This window comes from Pleurodeles waltl, chromosome 11 (assembly GCF_031143425.1).
Source record: "Pleurodeles waltl isolate 20211129_DDA chromosome 11, aPleWal1.hap1.20221129, whole genome shotgun sequence".
Classification (NCBI taxonomy): Eukaryota; Metazoa; Chordata; class Amphibia; order Caudata; family Salamandridae; genus Pleurodeles; species Pleurodeles waltl.
In genome coordinates this window covers 861,204,992-861,227,876 of record NC_090450.1, presented here as the reverse complement: position 1 = coordinate 861,227,876, position 22,885 = coordinate 861,204,992, and the positions used below count along the sequence as shown (strand labels likewise).

The following is a 22,885-nucleotide window of genomic DNA, read 5'->3' as shown; positions in this document are numbered from 1 at the left end:
TAATAGCTCTAACTCGAGCAAATGCCAAACCCATTGCATTGGAAATGCTTGTTTGAGTTAGTAATTACAATGATGAAAGTAAACTCAAATGGCCTGCTTTCGATTTAGCCCTCCCTCATGTTGTCATCCTCTTCCCAAAATCTTCTCAAAGTTATCTTTTAGGCAGAGAAGTGTACCCGGGCAGCTGCTTCTAAATAACATGGTTAACATGTGGCTTGGGCTCCTCATAATATTCCAGGTAGTTGTAGATGTTCACCCATCAGCCTTCCCTTTCTTTTTAACTTTGTTTGTCTTATGAATCAGAACACTTTTGCACTCACTGGACTGGAGATATTGCTCGAGGTATGTTGAGATATTCCCGCAGCTTTGGATAGAGGAGTCCTTACAGATTTTGAAACTATTTTTACTGCCTCTGTAAAGGTAACAGAAATACATTAATCCTTTTTATTCAAAATTAAATGTACAAATTTGGATTTCAACTATTTTCCATCTCATCACGCCTGTCAAGAATACCGAGCCTCGCTAGGCAGAAAAGGGCTATTTACCCTTGAATTGCCCCTGAGTGCTTAATTAAAATCACGTTTCATTAGCTGTAAAGTAAAACGATCCACTTCCAGTACAGTGACCAATTTTTCAAGTAGTAAAACCATTTACAGAGCCCAACTTGAAAATGAATTCTGATTCCTCAAATTGGATACGTCAAAGACTGGAAAAAATTATGTTGGCGTGCCTTCCTTCGGTCTGGGTGAAGTATTTTGCCTATTCATAGGCAATCACTGAAAATTACTGCTGTCTTCAATGTTTCACTGTTACCAAATTAAAATACATATTATATTTTGCTTTGTTTACCATTTCAAGTGTCTTGTGCTGGAAATAAGGAATTGTCGTGCTTATTACACCTCTAGATCGCTGCCGCTAGTTTTTTGTTCTGAATATGCCAATAAAAGAGTTTCTTTATTTTTACTCCGCAGTTAACAATGAACGACTTTAGTGTTCATCGAATAATTGGCCGAGGCGGGTTTGGTGAAGTGTACGGTTGTCGGAAAGCTGACACTGGAAAAATGTAAGTTTTAAGTGATGTTTTTCCAAGGTTAAATATAATATTTTACATTGTGTCCTATGGGATTACTCATACATTCGAAGACAATTTCCAGCTTTATTGTATGTACTAATAATCTCAGAATTTTTCCTGAATACTATTACCATTCATAGTTTTTCATCTGTCTCCTTATTTTTAAAATGCGCGCCTGCAGATTTTTCAATAGTTCGAAATTGAAATTCTGCAATACTGGCAGAGTTTCCATAATTACAAATCTAATATGTGACCCTAACATTCTGCTAATATTGAGGGAATTTTGCCCAGTGAAATGAACTTGGGTTAAAACTTAATTAACTATGTCAGTTTTAGGTCTGGGATTTGAGACAGCTTAAGCCGTCTTGCCAGACTACTGATTTTAAAACATATATGTATAATATACATATACAGAGGGGCTAGCAGCTAGCCCTCTTCGCCTATGGGTCTGTTCAGCTACCAAGTACTACGCATCTAAGCTTAATGTAACACTTTTTAGTGCATTTTCCCGCATCACCGCACTACAAAGTACTGTCACGCATATTTAGCTTCTCTTCATTGCTGGAAGTACTTAACCCTAGATATCTGGCACTTGGCAGGTTCCCACTCTGATCTCAGCGCTGCTTGTGTAAAGCCAGTGCTAGTGCGCGCGATCTACTTCCTCAGTCAGTGTGAAGCAGTCCCAGAAAAGAGTTTACTCCGTTTCCATGGAAACTGCTCTGGGCCCATAATATTCTGACTAAGAAGAGCAGTGATACACCTGAAGCTGAGCCAGTGCTCCCAGACTGCAGCAGGAACTTGGCCGGTGCAGCTCGGATGTTTTCAAAAGTGACAGTAAAACTTCAGGTAATCTACGTCAGCAATGCAGCCTGAGTCCCTGTTTAGTTCATAATTTTCATAACACTGATGTTATTTTTGTGTAGTTATTTGTCTACGCATGTAACTTTTTATACCAACGCATACTATGAACTGAATCACTTCTAGATATCTGGGTGAGCTCAGGTTGTGGGTGACTGTGCATGACTGGACACGATTGAAAGCTCCAGGTTTGGAGGTGAAAGAGGTGCACATTTTTCACAGTGCCCGACAATGGGCTTTACAGACATTCACATTACATGCTCATCCAGCCTTTGGACTATCTGCACAGTGCAAAAATCAGTGGTCACGTGTGCCAACTACACTTGCCATTTTATTTGAAAGTGAGTGAAAGAGGTATATGGCTATCAAAATCCTGACAGTGCTAAAGGGAAATAACATACATTTCCTTGCAAGAAAGTGTCACACCATGGCTGCTGAATTTCACTCAGACACACACTGAAAGCAGAGCAATGGCACTCATAAGCTGTCTCAATCAAGCTTGACAGCTATGTACAAGGCACGCTACTGTTGGAAATTTCTTTGTATACGATCTGGGCCCCTTCCTGAGCATCGCTTAATAACGCAATACTTATTCCTCTCGGTCTGTTTTGGTAGCGGGAGGTGCACCAGATGTTTTCATAGTTCGGATCAGCAGTTTTAGTAAAGCTTACACTCCAGCAGGCTGCCTGTGGCATTCCCTCTTTCGACGCCTATGGCTTTGTGTGGTGTTTTCCTTTGCAATGCTCAAGTTGTCCATTACGGCTATTCGTTTCACATCTGCAGTTATAAATAGCGCGAACTTGGGAGGGCAAGTTAAATTAAGTTTCACGTTTTATTTTTCAGATAAGGCTATCAGGGCCGGATCGTAAACCCAAGGCAGCCCTGGCAAATTTTGTCAGACCAGCAGCCCATAGGATGCGTAGCAAACAAACCTGACCACAACAATGGGGCTTTCTGGGAGGTGGTGTGGGGGTTTCCCCCACAAGCAAATTTGGGGAAAATTGTAAAAAACGGTGAATTCTACAACACATTTTCCATTACCCTCTAACAGTGCCTCTCGCCTCTGCATAGCCCCTCTCTCACATGTGTGCCTCTCTTAACAGCATAGGGTGTTGGAACACCTTATATCACGGACACATACATTGGCAATAAATCATAAATATATAAATTAGTGTATAGAAAATGTTACATAAGACAAAGGGGACTACAAGGTGTAGGATTCACAAGTCATCCATGCTGGTAGGCATTTTTTAAGAGTGCATGGTCTGGGGAAGCAGAAAATCTGGATTCAGAACGTAACACAGTGGTTTGGGTTGACATCACTAATAATTTATTTCTACCCAAACAAAACCTTTTTTTGGCAACATTAGTCTATTCAAAGTGTGGGGGAAAATATTACTTTCTAACCTGTACCAAGTAGTTTGCAGGATGTTTGTTGATGGCAGTTCGTAGCTCACTGTCCTAGATTATGATTATAATTTATAAACTGCACAGTAACAAAATGATCTCTGTGACAAAAGCAGTATCCTGCTAAGCTATGTATATACAATACTGTTCTGCGATCTGCATGAAGAAGGCATATAAACCCTATGCACCACTACCTTATATGAGTCAAAACTGCCACTAGACTAACTCTGATCTCTCCAGCGGGTACAATAATCACCAGAGCTACCTTGGCACTTTTATTGTTGCCTTGAATCTGGATATACAAGACTCTGCAGTCCCCCCCGCCCCACCCTTGCAACTTCCTGGGGAACAGCACCAATGCCTGGTACAGCCAGTCTTGGCTTGAAGGCTAGAGATTACACCATTTAACAAGTGTTAGACCTGACAGCCTTAGGGTAGTCACCCCTAACTTTTTGCCTGCCTCCCTCCACTTTGTGGATACTGTTTTTGCTGGTTTTTAGACTCTGCGCACTTTACCACTGCTAACCAGTGCTAAAGTGCATATGCTCTCTCTCTGTAAACATGGTAACTTTGGATCATACCTGATTGAACTATTTAATCTACTTATAAGTCCCCAGTAATGTGCACTCCAGGTGCCTAGGGCCTATAGATTAAATGCTACTAGTGGACCTGCAGCACGGATTGTGCTATCCACTTAAGTAGCCCCTTTTCCTTGTCTCAGGCCTACCATTGCTAGGCCTGTGTGGGCAGTTTCACTGCCACCTCGACTTGGCATTTAAAAGTACCTGCCAAGCATAGAGCTCCCCTTTTTCTACATATAAGTCACCCTTAATGTATGCCCTGGGTATCCCCTAGAGCAGGGTGCTGTGTAGGTAAAAGGCAGGACATGTACCTGTGTAGTTATATGTCCTGGTAGTGTAAAAAACCCTCAATTCGTTTTTGCACTGCTGTGAGACCTGCTCCCTTCATAGGCTAACATTGGGGCTGCCCTCATACACTGTTGAAGTGGCAGCTGCTGATCTGAAAGGAGCAGGGAGGTCATATTTAGTATGGCCAGAATGGTAATACAAAATCCTACTGACTGGTGAAGTCGGATTTAATATTACTATTCTAGAAATGCCACTTTTAGGAAGTGAGCATTTCTTTGCACCTAAATCCTTCTGTGCCTTACAATCCACGTCTGGCTAGGTTTAGTTGACAGCTCCTTGTGCATTCACTCAGACACACCCCAAACACAGGGTAATCAGCCTCACTTGCATACATCTGCATTTTGAATGGGTCTTCCTGGGCTGGGAGGGTGGAGGGCCTACCCTCACACAAAGGACTGCCACACCCCCTACTGGGACCCTGGCAGACAGGATTGAACTGAAAGGGGACCTGGTGCACTTCTTAGCCACTCTTTGAAGTCTCCGTGAGTGCGAAACTTTGACGCACGGCCTCGCAAGGACAACGCCGCCCGACTTCCAAGGAGAAATCGACGCGACGCCTGCCGTGAGACCAAAATTTCGACGCACGGCCTCGCAAGGACAACGCCGCCCGACTTCCAAGGAGAAATCGACGCGACGCCTACCGTGAGATCGAAACTTCGACGCGCAGCCCCGCAGAACGACGCGCAGCCGAAAAATAAGCAGGAGAATCCACGCACAGACCCGGGACATCTGGTAATCCCCGCGATCCACGAAAAGAGACTGTCTGCGCGCCGGAAAACGACGCCCGACTTCCCCGCGTGGAAAAGAACGACGCAAGTCTTTGTGTGCTGAGGAGAAATCGACGCACACACCCTTTTTCCACGCATCCCTTTTCCTGTGGCCCTCTGAGGAGATTTTCCACCAGAAACCAGGTACTTTGTGCTTGAAAGACACTGTATTGCATTCTAAAGACTTAAGACACTGTATATCACTTCCCGGTGGTATTTCTACAATTTTCCATTGCAACGTTATTCTTTTTGACCTACAATTATCCTGATAAATATTCTATATTTTTCTAAACACTGTGTGGTGTATTTTTGTGGTGCTATATGGTGGTATTGTATGATTTATTGCACAAATACTTTACACATTGCCTTCTAAGTTAAGCCTGACTGCTCATGCCAAGCTACCAGAGGGTGGGCACAGGATAATCTTGGATAGTGTGTGACTTACCCTGACTAGAGTGAGGGCTTTTGCTTGGACAGAGGGTAACCTGACTGCCAACCAAAAACCCCATTTCTAACAACAAGAATCTCAGGATTTATGAACTGAAGCCGGGATTCAAACCTGGACTCCCATTTTCAAGGACAGCAGGTCTACCTGAGGGGTCATATTTCCTCCCTGTTAGCTAGCATAGATTATGTTTATAAGCGTAAGTGAACTTCAAAAGTCATTGTTTTGTCCCCGTATATTTCTAAATATGATGAAGTGTTTTTTAACCTGGACTACGTGTCTCCATTGGATAAGCAATGCAGGACCACTCTTGGTCAAAGCTAAAAACTGATATATTTTAACCCTCCTTTCACTTTGAGGGAATTCTAACAGATTACTAAATATTAATTCTATTACTTATATATTCATCTTTTAACCTAATTTAGCTTGTAAAGTGCTAATCGCTTCTTTTTCTTCTACACCCCCAACTAATTGTGACTATTTATGCCTATGTCTCAAATATAATATGTATGCCATTCATCTCTGCGCATATCAGACATGCTTGCTTCTTAGCATCCTCTGCTTGCTATGAAAAGTTAGTTTACACACAGGCGCTCCACAAATACGTTTGGGTGGAAATCATATTTTTAAGTAACTCCATAACATGAATAGAATAATTAAATAAAAATATAAACAGCTTCCATGGGTGATCCAGCCTTTCAACTACGTGGTGCGGTAGGGCAACGCGTTTATAATTAATTACAACGATAAGAAGCAGCAACTCTGGATACAGAAAATCGATTAAGTATACGTCGTGTCTAGGTGGCAAACCGGTCTGAACCTGAGGTTTATGATCAGTTAGTGCTTTGATCTAAATGAAGTGAACAAAGTCTACAGCTCCCACAATGCACTAAGTTGTTCATAAAGAGCTTAGAACTTGAACTAGCGCTCCTGGTCATGAGGTCTTATGAATTATGCTGCCTGTAAATGCGGTTATCGCAACCGTTGAGATACCATTGATACGTCAACAAACTTTAGCAGCCCGTGTTTTATTTAATAGTGGCAGAAGGGGGCCACATGAATACTGTTTACTTTTTCAAATACTGTGTAACAAGAAAGAGAGGAGGAGATACACCACAGCACACCCTCAAAAATAACCAAAAAAGACACAAAAGAGCATAGTATCAAAAAACATATGGCCATTTTAGGCCCCTACCTAATCATTTATGAAAGACACACTGGGAATCCCAAGAAGATAATCCTAAATCACAGAGTGTCTTTTAGATTTGATGAGGAAGTCCCACCTACTATTCATGGCATGCTTCATCCTCAGCGACCTCATTCTACCCTGGTAAGATGCTACTACCAGAGCAGACTCAACCTCGTTACAAGAGTGTACTTATAAAAGAAAACTGGACCTGACTGGATCCAAAATACTAAGGCCCTCATTATGACTTTGGCGGTCACGTTACCGCCACACCAGCAATGGCGGTCGGACCGCTGCCAGGCCGGCGGTGCTAACCACCATATTATGACCACAGTGGTCTTCCCACTGAAACATAGCCAGTCTATCACCAGTACCGCCAGTGTGGTCTGACCGCCGACGATTGTGGTTGCCAACTCCAGCTCAGCGGAAACTACTTCACCACCCACCCTATTACGACTCTTCAGATCACCATGATTTCCAGGGCAGTACGACTGCCACCCAAACCCTGGCCGGAACAGCAAGTACAAAAGGACCTACTCACCTCCAGGAACACAGACGACTTCGCGGATGCCATGGAGCGTCACTTTGAAGTCTTTCCAGTGCTCTTCTTCGCATTCCTCCTCCATGACCACCAATGCCGATGAAGACACCATCGGTGAGTACACCTGCAGAGTACACAAGGAGGGAAGGGGAGAGTTACACACCCACACACAACATACACACCATGCACAGACTCCAACGAGCACACATGTTCACATATGCTCACACACGCTACACAAAACCCATTCCGAGTCACACACACAAAACATAGCCACACTAAACACATGTCACATTGCCCAGTGTGGGTTGTTGTTAGAAATGGGGTCTTTGGTTGACAGTCAGGTTACCTCCTGTCCAAGCAAGGACCCTCACTCTAGTCAGGGTAAAAGAGAATCACCCTGAGCTAACCCCTGCTTGCCCCCTTGGTAGCTGGGCATGAGCAGTAGGCTTAACTTCAGTGTGCTAGGTGTAAAGTATTTGTAACAACACACACAGTAACTTAATGAAAACACTACAAAATGACACAACACAGGTTTAGAAAAATAGAAAATATTTATCTAAACCAAACAAGACCAAAACGATAAAAATCCACAATAAACAAGTCAAGTTATCACTAAAAATGCAGAAAGAGTCTTCATGTAATTTTAAACACACACTAACGCTGTTAGAGTGAAAATGTACCTTGGGCGCGTAAAAAATAAACCAGCATGGGCGAGTGTGCATAAAAAGGGGTTATGATGCGACGATTTCACTCACTCACGAGCGAGACCTTGGGTCGTTTCTCCTTTCATCAGGTCGGCGTGCGTCGTTTCTTCTCCCTACAGGAGAGCGATGCGTCGATCCAGTCAGCACTTTCAGGTCTGGGTAGGCCTTGCGTCGTTTTTACACTCCCAGCAGTGTTTGCATCAGAAATCCAGCTGCACAATGATACGAAAACCACGCAGCGCAGGTTGCGATCTCACCAGCCTCCTTCAGCGATGATGTGTGGCATTTCTCCAGCTCCGGGCATCGATCTTTGGGTCGCATTGAGGGTGAGCATCGATTTTCAGCCGCAAAACTGGCAGTGCTTTGATTTTTCAGCCGCAGATCGGAGTCGCGTCCATCTTTTCCCCACACGTTCTGTGGGTGGATTTCATACTCTTGGGCTGCCAGCTTCTCCTTTCAGGGTCCCAGGAACTGGATGGGCACCATTTGGCAGAGTAGGTGTCTCTCCAGAGTCTCCAGGTGCTGGCAGATAGAAGTCTTTGCTGTCCCTGAGTATTCAAATAACAGGAGGCAAGCTCTAAATCAAGCCCTTGGAGATCTTCACAAGAAGGAAGGCAACACAAAGTCCAGTCGTTGACCTCTAGCACAGGCAGAAGCAGCAACTGCAGGATAGCTCCACAAGGCACAGTCACAAGCAGGGCAGCTCTTCTTCCTCAGCTCTTAAGCTCTTCTCCAGGCAGAGGTTCCTCTTGGTTTCCAGAAGTGTATTAAAGTCTGTGGTTGTGGGTGCCCTTCTTATACGCATTTTCACCTTAGAAGTAGGCCTACTTCAAAGCAAAGTCTCTCTTGATTGTGGGATCCTGCCTTGCCCAGGCCAGGCCCCAGACACTCACCAGGGGGTTGGAGACTGCACTGTGTGAGGGCAGGCACAGCCCTTTCAGGTGTGAGTGACCACTCCTCCCCTCCCTCCTAGCACAGATGGCTCATCAGGAAATGCAGACTACACCCTAGCTCCCTTTGTGTCACTGTCTAGTGTGAGGTGCAACCAGCCCAACTGTCAAACTGAACCAGACAGGGAATCCACAAACAGGCAGGATCACGGAAATGGTATAAGCAAGAAAATGCTCACTTTCTAAAAGTGGCATTTTCAAACACACAATCTCAAAATCGACTTCACTAAAAGATGTATTTTTAAATTGTGAGCTCAGAGACCCCAAACTCCACATGTCCATCCGCTCCCAAAGGGAATCTACACTTTAATCAGATTTAAAGGTAGCCCCCATGTTAACCTGTGAGAGGGACAGGCCTTGCAACAGTGAAAAACGAATTTAGCAATATTTCACTGTCAGGACATATAAAACACATTACTATATGTCATACCCTAACCATACACTGCACCATGCCCTTGGGGCTACCTTGGGCCTACCTTAGGGGTGTCTAACATGTAAGAAAAAGGAAGGTTTAGGCCTGGCAAGTGGGTACCCTTGCTAAGTCGAATTTACAGTAAAAACTGCACTCACAGACACTGCTATGGCAGGTCTGAGACATGATAACAGAGCTACTAATGTGGGTGGCAAAACCAGTGCTGCAGGCCCACTAGTAGCATTTAATTTACAGGCCCTGAGCACCTCTCGTGCACTGTACTGGGGACCTACTAATAAATCAAATATGCCAATCATGGATAAGACAATTACATACACATTTTGTAAAGGAGCACTGGTTAGCAGTGGTAAAGTGCCCAGAGTAACAAAAACAGTAAAATCAGAGTCTAGAACACATCAACAACCTGGGAAACAGAGGCAAAAAGTTAAGGGAGACCACGCCAAGGATGAAATGTCTAACACGTGTCCCCCCAGCTGAAAGTGGGGAGCAACTACCCAACCTCATGGGAGTTCTCATCACTAAGGCGGAAGAACCTGGACAGACCATCAGCATTGGCGCGTTCTGTACCAGGACGATGTTACACCGTAATTTCCATCCCCTGTAGGGAAATGGACAACCTCAACAGTTTTGGATTCTCACCCCTCATCTGCATCAACCATCTGAGGGCCCTGTGGTCGGTCTGAGCTCGGAAGTGAGTCCCAAACATGTAGGGTCTTAGCTTCTTCAGTGCCCATACCACAGCAAACGCTTCACGTTCTATGGCCCTCCACCTACGTTCCCTGGGAAGTAACCTCCTGCTAATGAAGGCTACGAGTTGATCTAGGCCCTCTTTATTAAGCTGTGAGAGTACTGCTCCAATACCATGCTCTGAGGCCTCTGTTTGCACAACAAATGCCTTGGAGTAGTCAGGTGCCTTCCGCACAGGGGCTGTGTACATGACAGCCTCCAGGGCAGCGAAAGTGTTCTGGCAAGCCTCTGTCCAGATCACTTTCCTGGGTTGCTGCTTAGAAATCAACTCAGTCTAGCGGGTAACAATGGTACCATATCTCTTGACAAACCTCCTGTAGTATCCTGTGAGACCTAAAAGGCTCTCACTTCAGTCTTCCAAGCCAGAACTGTATCACTTTGTGGCTGTAGGGGTGCCACTTGGCCACTCCCCACCTGGTGACCCAAGTACTCCACAGAACCCTGCCCTATTTGGCACTTGCTCACCTTAATAGTGAGAGGTGCCTCCTGCAGGGCCTCTAACACTCTCCACAGGTGTTGCAAGTGTTCCTCCCATGTGGAACTAACCATAGCAATGTCATCCAGGTAGGCGGCACTAAACTCATCCAGCCCAGCCAACACTTGGTTGACCAACCTCTGAAAGGTGGCAGGGGCATTCTTCATCCCAAATGGCATTACTTTAAATTGAAAGTGTCCATCTGGGGTAGAGCATGCTGACCTCTCCTTAGCCCCCTCAGTTAAGGCAATCTGCCAGTACCCAGATGTTGAGTCTAACGTACTGAGGTACTTGGCAGCTTCTAACCGGTCAATGAGCTCATCAACTCGGGGGATGGGGTGTGCGTCAGTTTTGCTGACTGCATTGAGTCCCCGGTAGTCCACACAGAACCTGACTTCTGGAGTGTCACCAGGTGCAGCAGCCTTTGGGACCAATACCACTGGGCTGGCCCAAGGACTGCTGGAGTGCTCAATAACCCCTAGGGTAAGCATTTTGGATACTTCATCCTTAATGCACGTTCTGACCCTGTCAGTCACCCTGTAAATTCTTTGTTTAATAGGTGTACACAGGTGTGTGACTCCTGGGATCAGCGAAAACCGTGAGGCAAACTGTCCCAACATGTGGTGACAGTCACCTTGCTGCTCCTCAGTCAGGGAGGGGGAGAGGCCTGGCCAGTGGGTACCCTTGCCAAGTCAAATTTACAGTAAAACTGCACACACAGACACTGCAATGGCAGTTCTGAGACATGATTACAGGGCTACGTATGTGGGTGACACAACCAGTGCTGAAGGCCCACTAGTACCATTTGATTTACAGGCCCTGGGCACCTCTAGTGCACTGTACTAGGGACTTACTAATACATCAAGTATGCCAATCATGGATAAGCCAATTACATACACATTTTGTAAAGGAGCACTTGCACATTAACACTGATTAGAATTGGTAAAGTGCCCAGAGTAACAAAAACAGCAAAATCAGAGTCCAGCATACATCAACAACCTGGGAAACAGAGGCAAAAAGTTAAGGGAGACTACGCCAAGGATGAAAAGTCTAACAGCTGTAATAAGGAGTTTGGTCTTTTTCTGGAGTGGCGGTGTGGGTGGTGAGACTGCCTCTCTGCTGCCTTCGTTCAGCCTGGCTGTGCTGGATTTGTGGCTGTAATCTGGCGATTTTGTTTTTGTGAGTCATAAAAGGGTGGGTGAATTACTGCCGCCACTGTGGTCTTTTGGCAGCCACCAGCACAGCGGTCTTCGGGAAAGACTGCCAAAGTCATAATGAGGGCCTAAAAATCTTTGAAGGGAAACCCAGGATAATATTTTTAATAATGGGTACTTTAGGAAAACCGGGGATAGTAAGTAGGTATAATGACCCACCCATCCATGCTAAGCCAATATGTTCCTGCCCACTCACCTGTCAATACCGGCCAGGAGCATTCGTCAGGGCTAAAGGAGATACCTATCTCTACTCCTTACTATAACTAAAGTCAATGTGAAGTGTAGAATTATCATAGGTAAATCCTACCTTGACAACCCAGGTAGTTATGGTTCCTAAGTAGGAACAATACACAAGAACAGCATTCCATTAGAATACATGGAACAATACATGCTTGGCACTCAAGTGGTAATTTTGCATGCATGGTGATAATATAATATTTGTGGATGTGCAATATATTTGCTTGACCCTGCACTGCAACCAAGAAAAAAAACACACCCCATGTAGGGTTGGCATATGGTTGAGCCTAATTTTTAAGCTGCTTACCCTAACTCTGGAGAACTAAAGCTTCCTGGTCTGGACATAGGTAGTATCCTCTGGAGACAAGACACTAGTATTTGAGTTGCAACATTCATTAACTGAAAAAAGGAGGTATATTCTTGTACTGACCCCTTTGATTGAATGATAGTATCTGTGTCTCATGGGGTGCTGTTTATGGTTAGTTTCAATATCCCCAATATCAAACACATGATCGAAGAAGGGTATCCAGAAGCAAGAATGTTGAATGCGGGACCTAAAGTACAGATGTATCTGCACCCGAACAGTGCATCCTAGTACAGTGTAAAGCAACCATTAATGGAAAAGAGAAGTAGGTACAAAACCATTAATTCCTCTGAAACACTCTCCCTAGACAATAAAGGCAAGAGAAAAATCTGAAAAACAAAAATCAAATCATTCTGTACAGAAGCGAACCCTATATCATTAGTGGTAGTGGGGACACCCATTACAGCATTCTTACAGATCCATCAGGCAACACACAATACAATTACTGCAAGGAAAATGTCCCACTGAAACAGGTAGGTTCCTTCAGGTGAGTTATGTGTTGTTATTTTGAGGTCTCTTTGGACGTGTCCATACTAGAATGTTTCCTAGACTTCTGCCTCTCCTAAAGAAAAACATCAGATTTTTGGGAGTGAGATCACCTGATATGAGCATGTGCCAGTTCTTATTTATAATTTTTTTGATAATGTTGAAACTAGGGCCAAACGTGGTAACACAGATAAGTCTATTTTTGTTTTTCTGTATGTTGCCAGGAGTTGATCTCTGTTGTTATTCAAAGCCCTTTTGTTTGCTTTTCCAATCAGATGTCGAGGATAGTTCTTCAACAGTTTGTTAGAAAGTTTTCACATAGGCCTTGTAATCTTGGACTTCAGTACAATTGAGTCTAAGGTGTAAAAATTGGCCCACAGGAAGGTTCTCTTTAAGGGAACGCAGGTGACAACTTTCTAATTAAAGAAGATTGTTTCTATTGGTTGGTGTATAGAATACTTCAGTTTTTAGGCTCCCATTTTCCACAAAAATCATTAGGTCCAGGGAAGACAAGCTCTCTATGACCACTGTGATAGAGAATTTCAAAAAAAGCTCAAGAGAATTTGGCCAATTGGAAAAGAATATTGTCTCTTTCTCCTTGTCTTGCTTATTCAGATTAAATATCGTATATGTATCTTGCTCAACATTATATGCTTTTTAGAAGGATTAGAAGTGTGAAAAAATACTCACTCTGAAAAGCATGTACATATATACATGACATGCTTGTGGCACCGGTGCTGCCCATAGATAGACATCCTTTCTTCCATAGTGATGTTATTGAAAGAAGTATGTTGGTCAATGCTTAGTGAATCCACCTCCCTACACTATTTCAAGCTTTGTTTTTTAATCTTCCCACTATAATTAATAGTGTTAACTGCAATAATATTTAAGATTTGCTTGTCCCCGGGGTTGCATCCCTCATTGGTGGGGCCCTTGAGGTATATCTGTATTTTTCCAAGTCACTTCTTGACCTTTTCCTCATCCAATCTAATTGGCACTCTGGGATCATAATCTAGCCATATACTGTTTGCCATCACATTCTTTTGTGTATGTTTTGTTTTACTTTTTCAAGTATCTACTTAAGGCAATCGGTAAACAAATTGTGCACAACTGATTAGATGATGATAAACGCTGAGAAATGGTTTTAATTTTTCTTTTGAGCTCAATGACCAGGGTCATAGGTTTCATTTTTGCAACAGGTGAAGTGGCACCAGGTCACAAAGACCTGGGACCTGAGGTCCTCAGTGAACCCTGATTATTGTTGTTTTTCACAGTTCAAACAGCGGCAGCGTGGCAATTTCCTTTCTTGGCAAGGGCCTTTGACACACTTGCTATGCCACTGTCCATGATTTGTATCACAGTAGTGTAAAAAAGATTAAGATAAATCAAGATAGACCAAATCAATCAATGATAATACTTGTAAAGCGTGACTAGTCACCGGCTATGGTCTCAAGGCACTTGGAGGGGGGGGCAGTAAGTGAGAGGTCATCGATGAACGGAGGGGATCAGGTGAAGAGCAAGTTTTGATGTGCTTTCTGAATTGCGATAGAGTGGGAGATCTTCTGATATGAATGTGAAAGGAGTTCCAGGTCTTGGCGGCGTGGTGGGAGAAGGGTCTTCCTCCGGGTGTGGCCTTCCGGATGCGTGGGACGGCAGCGTGTGCAAGGTTGATGGATCGGAGCTGTCTGGTGGGCATGTAGAAGTGGAGTCTTTGGTTTGTCCGGTGTTGTGGAGGGCTTTGTAAGCGTGCATGAGAAGCTTGAATGTGATTCTCTTGTCTGTTGGGAGTCAGTGCAGGTCTCTCAGTAGAGCGGAGGTGTGGCTGTGTTTGGGGGTGTTCATGATGAGACGGGCGGAGGCGTTCCGGATGCGTTGCAGTTTTTTCTGTAGCTTGGTGGTGGTTCTGGCGTAGAGTGCGTTTCCATAGTATAGGCAGCTGCTGATGAAGGCCTGGGTGACTGTTCTTTTGGATTCGGTTGGGATCCTTTTGAAGATCTTTCTGAGCATGCACATAGTGTTGAACCAGGCAGAGGAGAATGCGCTGACTGGACGGTTCATAGAGAGTGCTGAGTCCAGGATGAAGCTGAGGTTGCAGGTGTGGTCTGTGGGGGCCTGAAAGCTTCCGATGGCAGGGGCCATCAGAAGATGTCCCAGGCTGAGTGGTTGTTGCCGATGACAAGGACTTCTGTTTTTTTTTTGGGGTATTAAGCTTGAGGCAGCTCTCTAGACCACTATGTTCATATATATCTATATCTGTCTGTATCTATCTGTTGGCACATCTATCTATCTATCTAGCAATATATATATATATATATACATATATATATATATATATATATATATTGTGGCATTGCTCTTTTATATCATTATCTCAGAAAACCTTCTTTTCTATTGAAACATCCTCAACCTCAAAGCAGTCTTTTGAATATTACAAAAGTATATTCTGGGGGCGTGGCCAAGATGTCGGCCGGAGCGGAAGCTTGAGCAAAGAGCTCCGCTCGCGGCCCCCCTTCTTGCCAATCATCCTGGTCCCTGCCGGGCACAATACCGATGAGGCTCCCCGCCTCGTACCGGGGGTGACCCTCAAGCAACCAGAACTGGCCGCAGTCTGCCCAGCAACGGACCAACGGGTCTGACGGAGTGAGGTGCGTCTGGCGCCCAGGACCGGGAGCCGAGTCAGCCCGCCCGAGGCTGACACGGCGTGCATGCGGCAGCGGAGCGACTCCGTTTGGCTCCCCGTGTGGCCGCCGGAGCCTCGGGGCAGGTGAGCCCGAGTGGCGGCGCCACCACGCACTGGTCTTTCTGGCCGGAGAGCAGCCGCGGGAGCTCCACAATACCTGGATTGGCCGCGACCTGGCAGAGCGGCCCTCAACCAGCGGGACGCGCGGAGGAGGAGCGCGGCCCTCCTGCTGGTATTTGCCACCCCGGAAGCCTCGCAGGGGCACTCACTCCACCCGGAGCCGCCGCTGTGTGGGTGCTCGGCCCCATCCCTCTTGGGCTCGACCTACGAGCGCGCCGACACCAGGATCGGGCACTGATTTCAACACATCGTTTTGCCCCTGGCCCGGGGACACAGACAAAGTGCAGGTACCTGAGGGGGACTGGGACCCTGACACTTCCCCTTGGCCCCCCGCTGCCAGTGGGGGCCGGGGCCTTCCTTGGGTGCCAAACACATAGAGTGACCGCCCCTCCCCCGCACTGAGAAACGGAACAATAACGCGCTAAGCCCTCAAGGTATTAACCAGCCACGTGCTACGGACCCGAACAAAGGGGGAGCAAATCGAAACAAATTAATGTAAGAGGTCGGTGCGTTGTGCAGAATGCAAGACAATAATAGACTGAAGGCTCCATGCGAAGCCACAAGCAGGTAAAAGCAGAATCTACCACACCTGCCCCGGGCCAAAGGCGGCCAACTCTTAACTCGACACAGAGGATTGGGTCGACAACATAATTACAAAAAGGCTTCAAGCAGCAAACAACTACACTGGAACAGCTCCAAAAGTACACAATCACGTTTGCACTACCGGTCGCACTAAAATCACCCACTCTAAAGGCGTAGGCCTCGCCCTACCAGGGTGCGCAGCTGGCTCCTCGCGGCCTCGCCCTCCCTGGTCACACAAGGAGCACCATGGTCAAACCTAAGCACTCCAAAACTGGGACCTCCTCGGAGGGAGAACTCCCCCCTTCCGCAGGCCACCCGGACATGCAATCTGAAACTTTACTCCAACTGAACGAAACACTACGCACGCACTCTCTGCAGTTTGACAAAATCATGCAGGCAATTATGGAAACCAAAACCTCGCTGGAAGGGAAAATCGATGCCGCGGTGCTGGAGGTCTCCCTACTCCGTGCAGACCACCGCAAGCTGACAGACAGAGTGCACAACACTGAACTGTCGCTAAAAACTGTTCAACCGGAGATGGCAGACATGAAAAACAAATTCAAACAAATGGAAACTGAGCTGGCGCAGCTGCAGCGCAGGGCTGAAGAGGCTGAGGGACGCTCAAGACGCAACAACATTAGATTCCTCGGCATCCCTGAACTATTGGAACTACCAAATACTGAAGACTTCTTGGAAACCTGGCTGAAAGAAATAATGAAAATTCAAGATACCACGAAATTGCCAATGATAGAGAGAGCACACAGAATCCCGGGCAGGCCCCCGCGGCCCGGAGCTTCACCTCGACCCATGATAGCTCGGTTCCTTAACCATAGAGACAGAGACTCTGTCCTTCAACACTTTAGAACCTCTAATCAAATCAGCCTGGAAAACAATAACGTGTCTGCCTACCCGGATTACACGATGGAAGTACAACGCAGAAGAGCAAACTTCATAAAAATTAAACAACTCCTGCGACTAAATAACATTACCTACTCTCTTATGTTTCCAGCCCGCCTGCGTATCATCATAGACGAGAAAACGCTTATGTTTCCTACACCAGAGGATGCATGGACATGGATTCACGCCAAAGGCCTGATCAGCCCTCCAACGGAAAAAACAACAACTGAGGAGTGGATAACCCCCAGCACCAGGAGGAAAAAACAAAACAAGGCAACATCGCGTCCAACAAAGTCGCAAATGGAAGCCGACCAAGCACAAATACTAAAGGAGACCAGCACTTTCACCCGATCACAAACCGACACCCGAAGCGAGACAGACATCACCGACAGCGGATCCCAAGGAGGGGAATCCAGTGCATCCTTCTCCCCCCTTTTGGCTGGTCCTGACTTCACCCCGCGCTCTGCGGACGAACTCTAGACCCCAATTGTGAATCCGAACAGTACCGTCAACGCGACCCTGGTCGGGGTTCGTGCGGCCCCCCCCGCCTCCCCTGAGGCCAGGCGGGGAGCTCGGCAATTTCTTCCGGACGGAGCCTGACCGCCTGCCACTTCGGCTGAGACTTAAGCAATAATTAAAGCGGACAAGACCACAACCTGAACCATGCAGGGACAGAACTATCCTGTAGTTGGGCCTTTCGACGCCCGGCCATCATAAACCCACGCAATTCGACACCCCAACCATCCCCGAATGGAACTTGTTCTTACAGACTGCAGTTTAGGTACCGGTTGTGCCACTACGTTTACCCGAAATATCCTTTTGCTTGTTATTTTTTCCCTCTTCACATTCTTTATTCTCTCTTTATAATGTTTTCTATTAGACCGGGGGGGGCCTTGGGGATGGGGCGAATGGCAGGGGGGATTCGAGGGGAGGATGCGCATACTAGACTAGCGGCAATTAGCAGACGCGCTTCGAACTGGGTCCCCCTGTCCACAAAAGCAGGCGCGCTACAACCTAATCCAACATGATGAACAAGGAACCAATATATAATATAATGACTTGGAACATTAAGGGAATGGCGGGCTTAAGAAAACGCAATAGGACACGCACACCTAAAACGTCACCATATCCACATTGCCATTCTCCAAGAAACACACATCACCCCCGGCGATGTCCCCTGGCTGGAAAGGAAGTGGGGCGGAAAAATTTATGGATCGGGAAATTTATCATTCGCTAGAGGGGTCCTGATATGGATAGCCCCGGGGGTCCCATATATTATACAACACAGCGTCACTGATGTGGAGGGAAGGTACATACATTTAATAGGCCGCTTGGATGGGGAACTAGTGGCACTAAATGGACTGTATGTCCCGAACTCCGGACAGAGTGAATTCCTACAAAAAACGATCTCACACCTATTGAATGACCTTCCCTCTACATGTATTTGGGGCGGCGACATGAACTACGTTTCACAAACAGACAAGGATAGATCACACCCCCCCATTGCTGCCTCTCTAGTAACCAAAAATTCGCAGATGCTACGCCAATGGATGTCAGATCGCCGTCTCACAGACATTTGGAGACATATACACCCTTATGACCGCGAATACTCCTACTATTCCCCGGTGCATCTCCTCCACACCCGCATAGATCTTATCCTCACCTCACAAGACATTACCCACAGGATCACAGGTGTCGAGTATACCGCTAGAGTAATCTCCGACCATTCCCCTCTTGTCGCTCATATTAGATGGGGCAGACCGCGTGCATGTATACCAACCTGGCGCCTCCAGATCCAAATACTACAAGATCCCCCATTTCGAACAGAACTAGCTACACACATCTCCTCTTACTTCACTCAAAATAGGGGGACAACGAACTCCAGAGCAACAGAATGGGATGCACACAAAGGAGTCATAAGAGGAGCATGCATTTCAGCAACAGTCGGTGCACGACAAACACTGGTACATGAGCTCGGCAAACTGGAAAAGGAAGTACACTCTCTTGAGAGTGACTTCGCCAGGGGCGAGATTACACAAACAGAACTAGCTGAGAAGCGCTTGCAATGGTACGACACTGACAAACGATTAGGTCTGTTCGATTATCGCCACTACCTGACTCGTACACATGCTGAAGGCGACAGATCGGGTAAATTATTGTCATGGCTCATACATAACGACCGCCGGAACTCCCCTATAGGAGCCATCCGACTAGATACAGGTCTAATTGTAAACACCCAGGCCGATATCAACACAGCTTTTAAGGAGTATTATAGCACACTATATAAAGCTCCCCCCACCCCACCAGTAACACCACTGAATGAGTTTCTCAGCGGCATTGAGCTGAATTGCCTTACTGCTGCACAGTTAGCGGACCTGGAAAGACCAATTGACATCACCGAGATACAACAGGCCCTAAAACAACTACCACACGGAAAAGCACCCGGTAGCAATGGACTACCCATTGAATACTACAACACATTCCCGACTCTAACACTAACCCCATATCTAGAGATGTTAACTGAGGCGCTAGAACGGGGCCATCTACCCGACACATGTCGTGAAGCACTGATAGCAGTGCTTCCTAAACCGGGGAGAGACCCTTTAGATGTACGCTCATACAGACCACTATCGCTACTGAACACAGACTGCAAACTACTCGGTAAACTCTTAGCCAACCGCTTACTCCCATGCATGAAAAACCTGATACACCACAAGCAGTCTGGCTTCATACCTGGCCGGAGCACATTCAGCAACATTCGAAATTTACTGCGCCTAATGGCAAATTCACAAATGGATGACTACGCTCAGGTAGCAGTCTCTCTGGATATAGAAAAAGCATTCGACACGCTAGGCTGGCCCTTCCTGATGGAAACACTACACCGCATGGGATTCGGACGGATATTCATTAGGTGGGTAAGAGTACTCTACACTAACCCAACAGCGAGAGTCAAAACAGGTGACATGATTTCTCAATCGTTTAGAATCGAGAGAGGCACCAGACAGGGCTGTCCTTTATCCCCACTACTATTTGCCCTCGCGGTTGAACCCTTAGCAGCTCGACTACGGGCGGCAGCCCCCTTATGGGGCGTCCGTGATGACCACATATATCGCATAGTGTCTCTATACGCGGATGACGCACTCATTTTTCTCCGGGATTATATAGAATCCCTGCCCGACTTGCTGAGATTACTACGCAGGTTCGGCACGCTGGCTGGACTGAAGGTAAACTGGTCAAAATCATGCATTTTCCCCCTGTGCCCTGTCCCCGAAACACATAGATTGCCCTCTAATCCAGGAGATCTGAAATGGTGCTACACCACCTTCAAATACCTGGGTGTAAACATTTACCACGACGCACGAGACCTCAGAGACGGCAATTTAGGACGGGCGATCAGATCCGCTAGAGGCTCCCTGCCCTTTTGGTGCTCTCTCCCACTATCACCGATGGGCAGAGTAGCCATAGCAAAGATGATAATTCTACCCCGACTGTAGTATTTCTTCCTGGCCCTCCCACTGGTTCTCCCTGCCTCCTTCTTTAAGCCACTTAATAGCTTATTAATAGATCTCATATGGGGCAACGGAAGGCGACGAGTGGCACTATGAAAAATATACCAACCATTAACATCGGGCGGAATGGGAGCACCAAGATTTGAACAGTACAACGCAGCTTCCCAACTACAATGGATATCCACTTGGCTAGGCTGCCCAGATAGCGCTGAATCACAAGTGATTCTTGCATCATTAGGAAATATGGGTTTAATACAATACTTGATGAATCGTGAATCTCCCAAACACCCACGCAATATCTTACTGAATATTGCGCATTGGATATGGGGCCACCACGTGCTTACTGGCAATAAAACACCGCAGTATTCCCCCAGATTGCCACTCCTAGCCATTCCGAAACTTGTCAATATAACAGCTGGGGTTGGCCCGAGGGGGTGGCTGGAACGCGGAATAAATACCATCGGTGACATCTATAACGAAGGCCGCCTCCTTACCTTTAATGCCCTAATCGATAAGTATAACCTGGGTCGTGGAGGCTTTATAGCATTCGGAGCAGTGCGACAGATACTATGGTCCCACTGGAATAGTGGAAACTCTGAACCAAATATTTCCCCCAGATTGCACGAGCTGCTAGGAAGCATAGAAGACCCAATAAATGTATCAAGAGCATATAAAATCTTAACTTCCTGCCTGGATAATAAACAAGAACAAGCAAAGAACAGTTGGGATGCAGTACTAGCTGAACCCTTGTCACAACCAGCTTGGAACCAGGCTTTGAAAATGATAAAAGAGGTATCACGCAACCCGCGCTTTCGATACACCCAGTTCAATTATTTACATCAAACATACCTATCACCTTATCGAATAACCCGCATGTTCCCCCAATCGATGCAAGCATGCCCTAGATGCGCCACTCCCGAAGCCACCGTTTATCATATGACATGGGAATGTATTTCAATCCGGAAAATATGGTGCGACATAATAGAATTGCTGGCCGACTGGACAGCTGTCACACTGTCCCCTACCCCAGAGTTATGCTTGCTGGGTATAGGCCCAAGCCTTAAAAATCAGAAACAAACACTCAGATGCATAGCGCTAGCGTTGGTGCTGTACAGGCGCCTCATAGCCATGCACTGGAAGGCCCCAGTTGCACCGGGCATCGAACAATGGCGAACTGAACTGCTGCAGTGGGCCAGAGCCGAGGCCGGGATGCTGCAGCTCTTAACAGTAAAAGGCATTCCGGTCAAAGGCCTTGACACCTGGAACTCTTTCATTGCAATAATAGAAAGCAAAGACGACGAGCGCCCGCCCTGAATGCTCTCTCAAAGAACTAAAAGTCACGCGACAACTGTACCATATACCCCCAAATAACAGCATTCCCCCTAAACGGAGACAGGGACTCATAGCAATTGCAATAAGATAGAACAACCTTACAGGGGGCCCCCCCCCCCCAATAGTAACACCAGACCCTCCGGTGACCCCCGTCACTCCGCACTTGCGCTCCCCCTTCTCTGCCCCTGCCTCCCCGTCCCCTTTGGCCTCCTCTGCCCCCCACACTCCCCCTCTGTATCTTTTCACTATCCCCTTCCCCCATTAGCTGTCTGTCAGTGCAATTGGGTGCAGTAGTAAGATGATCTGCCCGAGCCGTGCCCCCCTACCCCGGCTTGCAGCAGCTCGGATTTCACGGCAGCAGTACAGGCGTAGGCGCAGAGCACAATAGCTCGAGCATGGTAAAGTTAACCGCGTTGTGCAACTTGATGAATACACCCTCTTGCAAAATGTTATTCCCCCTGTTATGTTTTATTTGTGTAATTCTGCTGTGTGATATAACAATAAAAACACATTTAAAAAACAAAAAACAAAAGTATATTCTGCTGGTATTACTAACACCTACATTAAACAAATCTCTGTATAAGGTGTCTTTCATTTGTGTGCCATCATGAAGTGCTAATCCACTGCACCTGCAATCATGGTCTCCCGCTTCACTGTTTATTTATTTAGGATTTGTGAATAACAATAGTGTATGCCACTTCAGAAAGCTAGATAGGATGGCCAAACAGGAGGTACTGCAGGATATCAAATGCATGCCATATCTGAGTGCTCGATTCAGAAGGGACCAGTAGGCCCCCTTAGCTTACACAATTTTAACTCTATAAAAGGTCTGGCAATATGATTGAAAGAAGGTGAGACCGGAATTTGTTAAGCAGATACATGTGTAGTCAGTACGAAGGTAAAATAAAGAAGGTTACTGTAGTTACCAAACTGTGGACAGAAAGAATTAT

At 46.3% G+C, this 22,885-nt stretch overlaps 1 protein-coding gene across 1 annotated transcript in view; it reads left to right on the top strand.

The window, feature by feature from the left end:
- GRK3 (G protein-coupled receptor kinase 3) overlaps positions 1 to 22,885 on the top strand; it is a 1,092,546-nt gene that overhangs the window by 714,284 nt on the left and 355,377 nt on the right. Inside the window, exon 8 of the mRNA XM_069214703.1 lies at positions 972 to 1,063. Coding sequence (XP_069070804.1) covers positions 972 to 1,063 — 92 coding nt within the window. The remainder of the gene's footprint in view (positions 1 to 971; positions 1,064 to 22,885) is intronic.